This window comes from Entamoeba nuttalli (genome assembly GCF_000257125.1).
Source record: "Entamoeba nuttalli P19 unplaced genomic scaffold asmbl_4389, whole genome shotgun sequence".
Taxonomy (NCBI): Eukaryota; Evosea; order Mastigamoebida; family Endamoebidae; genus Entamoeba; species Entamoeba nuttalli.
In genome coordinates this window covers 1-3,288 of record NW_008576755.1, presented here as the reverse complement: position 1 = coordinate 3,288, position 3,288 = coordinate 1, and the positions used below count along the sequence as shown (strand labels likewise).

The following is a 3,288-nucleotide window of genomic DNA, read 5'->3' as shown; positions in this document are numbered from 1 at the left end:
GGAAATCATGAAAGTAGACAAATTACTCAAGTATATGGATTTTATGATGAATCAATCAGAAAATATAAATCATTTAATGTATGGAAATATTGTACTGAAGCATTTGATTATTTAGGATTAGCAGCTATTATTGACCAAAAAATATTTTGTATTCACGGAGGTATTTCACCTTTTGTCAATAGTCTTGACGATATTACTAAAATGGAAAGGAGACAAGAAATACCTCACGAAGGAGCAATGTGTGATTTGTTATGGTCTGACCCTGATCCAGCTACAAATGATTGGAAATCAAGTCCTCGTGGAGCTGGTCATGTTTTTGGAGAAAGTAATGTTGTGAAATTTAATCATGCAAATAATATAGATTTAATTTGTAGAGCTCACCAATTAGTTAATGAAGGATATAAATGGTGTTTTGATAAAAAATTAGTTACTGTTTGGTCTGCACCAAATTATTGTTATCGTTGTACAAATGATGCTGCTATCTTTGTTATTAAAGGAGAGAATAAACAATTCTTAACTTTTAGTGCCTCTTCTGATCCAAATAGAGCTGCTGTACCAAATATTCCATTACCCGAAGCATATCTTTAAAACTAACAAGATAGAATCTCAACCTTATTCTTTTATTAAATTTATTAGTTTTTTTTATTATTAAATATAACTTTAAAATAAAGAAAAATAAAAGAAACTTTAAAAAATTTAATGGGAAAAGTACACGGAGGATTAACACGTGCAGGTAAAGTTAGAAATCAAACTAAAAAAGTTGAACAAGAACAAACAGGTAGAAAGAAACATCCAAGTGGAAGAGCGAATTTAAGAGAAAAGTATAATAAACGACAAGAATTATTAAATGGAGAAACAAAAAAGTATAAGTTTAATGCTCAATCTTAATTTAAACAATTTGTATTTTATTTTTGTTTTAGAATGAAGAGAATAAGTTAAATTAAAAAAAAAAATAATAATCATAGAATTAAATAACAACATTATAATATTATTATTAAATATTTTTTATTCTGCTTCTTCTTCTTCATTATCATCTTCATCTTCTACAGCTTTTAAAGACTCATCAACTATTTCTCTTACTCTTCTGTTATATTCTCTTTTATTTCTAACAAATAATTCAGCAGCTTCACCATTTGCTGGTGAACTAGGATTTGGTTCATTAAGAAGTAATTGAATTGATGATAAAATAGCAATGACATCATATGTTGGTGACCATTGAGATGATAGAATATCCAAACAAATATTTCCATTAGGATACACTAAAATGTGAGAATATTTTAATTTACTTTTCTTTTATTAACTAGTTTTATTCTTTCAATCATAAAATTACCACATTTATTATTGTGTCTTTTCTTTATATATTGATTAGGAAGGAATAAGTGTTAGTCTTAAAGGACTATTTGTTTATTAAATGAGGTATTTGCTGACGTGTGTATTTATTTCTGATTGAATAGAAATCAACAACAAAAAGATATATAAAACAAACCATTTGGATGGAACATTTTTGATATAAAGACAACTTTTGGAGGTTTAATAGGATATTCTTCAGTAAATGTCATTGAAAGTTGAAAAATACCACTTTCCCAAATTGTGTCATCTGGACCAAATATAACACACGTCCATTTCATAATATCATCTTCATCAGGACAAGCACTAATTCCTTCAGGGGGACTCTGTGATAACTTTTTAAGATCTATTAACAATCTTTTTCGGGCATTAGCTTCACTCATCTAGTGATGACTGTTTTTTGAAGTTTCTTTATTGAAGAAAAATCTTTATCTTCTTTTTGGGAAGAATTGTTTATTTCCTAGGATAAATTCCCGATCTTTTGGTCTTTTCTATTGAAGGGTTGTGATTTTCCTTTTAAAAAAAAAATAGGAAATTAATGAGAACTATAACTGAATATTATTAATAGTTAAAAAAAAAAAATAAAATTTTGAAATACTTCAAGACTTTCTTCTCTTTTTATATTCATCATCTTTTTGATGTTTTATTAATAAAAAGATCTTTTCATATATTAGAAGTTCATTTCAAAAGATAAAAGAAAAAGATTCAATTTTTGAAAAATTTAAAAAATTCTAGTAAAAATTTCATTTTGTTGATGATAGCAAAAACATTTGAATGGGGAGTGTTTTATAAGATAGATGTTGATTCTTTTAGTCATGATTATAAGAGTATAGAAAAGACTAAATCAAAACGAAAAGGAGGGACAATTTCTGGAATATCAAGAAGATTAGATTATTTAAAACAATTAAATATTACTAGTGTTGTTTTATCTGACTTTCCTTCTTGTTCTCATATTGACTTAATAACTTCTCAATTACACAATCTCAATATCTCTCTTTTCCTTTCAATTAATAAAAATACATTAATCACACATTCTCTCTTACAAACCCCAATTGATGGATTTTTTATTAAACATCCTCTTCAAGCAAAATCATTTGTACAGAAATTAAAACAATCTTTTCAACAAGAAAAGAAACCGTTATTAATTGCTGATGAAAATTTACATTCTTCTAAAGAACATTTTCAAGAGAATGTATTTCTGAAAACATTAAAATATATTCATGACCATGGCTTTTCTTATTTAACTCAAGAAGTAACACAATTATATCTTTCATTCTTTTATGATGGAATTGTTGATTATTCAGGAAATTTGATTTGTCGTGACTATGCAAAGGAAAAAGGAATTTATAAGTTTCTTCCAGAGTTTTTAGTAGGTCTTCATTATAATTTCCATACATTACTCTATCCATCCAATACAGTTCTTATTACTCCAGTGTTTAGAGATGAAAAAGCAAAAGATGCAACAACTCTTATAGCTCGTTATAGTAGTCCAATTATGATAGAAATGGGAATTGAATTACATCAAACAAAAGAAAAAGAACCTTTACGTTGGTCTTGGGCAGAAAATAAAGAAAAATCAAAAGAAGCATTTTATTACAACATGAAATTGTTTCAAACAAGAAAAGATACTAAAGTTGGTGTTCCTACTATTTTCACACAGAAAGAGGAGTTTATTATTGATTAAAATACTATTTAATTAAGTACTTATTTGGTTGAAGAGTTTTATGAATAAATAAATGAAAAAGATGAAAGAATTTATTGTTATTTGTATTGTAAATAGACAAAAGTTAATTGAAAGAGAAAACAGACTATTAGACTATTTTCAATTTATTTGGAATATTTTCTTTTTCTTTGTTTCTATTAAAAATACTTGATTTAGAATGATAAAATTGCTTTTAATACTAATTGAAAGATATTTTATTATTATTGATGTTTTTTTTT

The 3,288-nt window shown here is 26.1% G+C and overlaps 4 protein-coding genes across 4 annotated transcripts; 3 read left to right on the top strand and 1 right to left on the bottom strand.

Moving 5' to 3' along the window:
• Nucleotides 1-201: 201 nt before the first annotated feature.
• Nucleotides 202-588, top strand: ENU1_102290 (serine/threonine-protein phosphatase, putative; the record flags this gene model as incomplete). The annotated part of the gene is made up of 1 exon (XM_008859349.1): nt 202-588. The coding sequence occupies one exon, from the start codon at nt 202-204 to the stop codon at nt 586-588; it is 387 nt and encodes a 128-aa protein (XP_008857571.1).
• Nucleotides 589-699: 111 nt separating this feature from the next.
• On the top strand, nt 700-888 carry ENU1_102280 (ribosomal protein s30, putative; the record flags this gene model as incomplete). The annotated part of the gene is made up of 1 exon (XM_008859348.1): nt 700-888. The coding sequence occupies one exon, from the start codon at nt 700-702 to the stop codon at nt 886-888; it is 189 nt and encodes a 62-aa protein (XP_008857570.1).
• Nucleotides 889-1,005: 117 nt separating this feature from the next.
• Nucleotides 1,006-1,730, bottom strand: ENU1_102270 (ubiquitin-conjugating enzyme family protein; the record flags this gene model as incomplete). Its single annotated transcript, XM_008859347.1, has 2 exons — nt 1,006-1,259; nt 1,487-1,730. The coding sequence occupies 2 exons, from the start codon at nt 1,728-1,730 to the stop codon at nt 1,006-1,008; spliced, it is 498 nt and encodes a 165-aa protein (XP_008857569.1).
• Nucleotides 1,731-2,101: 371 nt separating this feature from the next.
• On the top strand, nt 2,102-3,031 carry ENU1_102260 (hypothetical protein; the record flags this gene model as incomplete). The annotated part of the gene is made up of 1 exon (XM_008859346.1): nt 2,102-3,031. The coding sequence occupies one exon, from the start codon at nt 2,102-2,104 to the stop codon at nt 3,029-3,031; it is 930 nt and encodes a 309-aa protein (XP_008857568.1).
• Nucleotides 3,032-3,288: the final 257 nt, after the last annotated feature.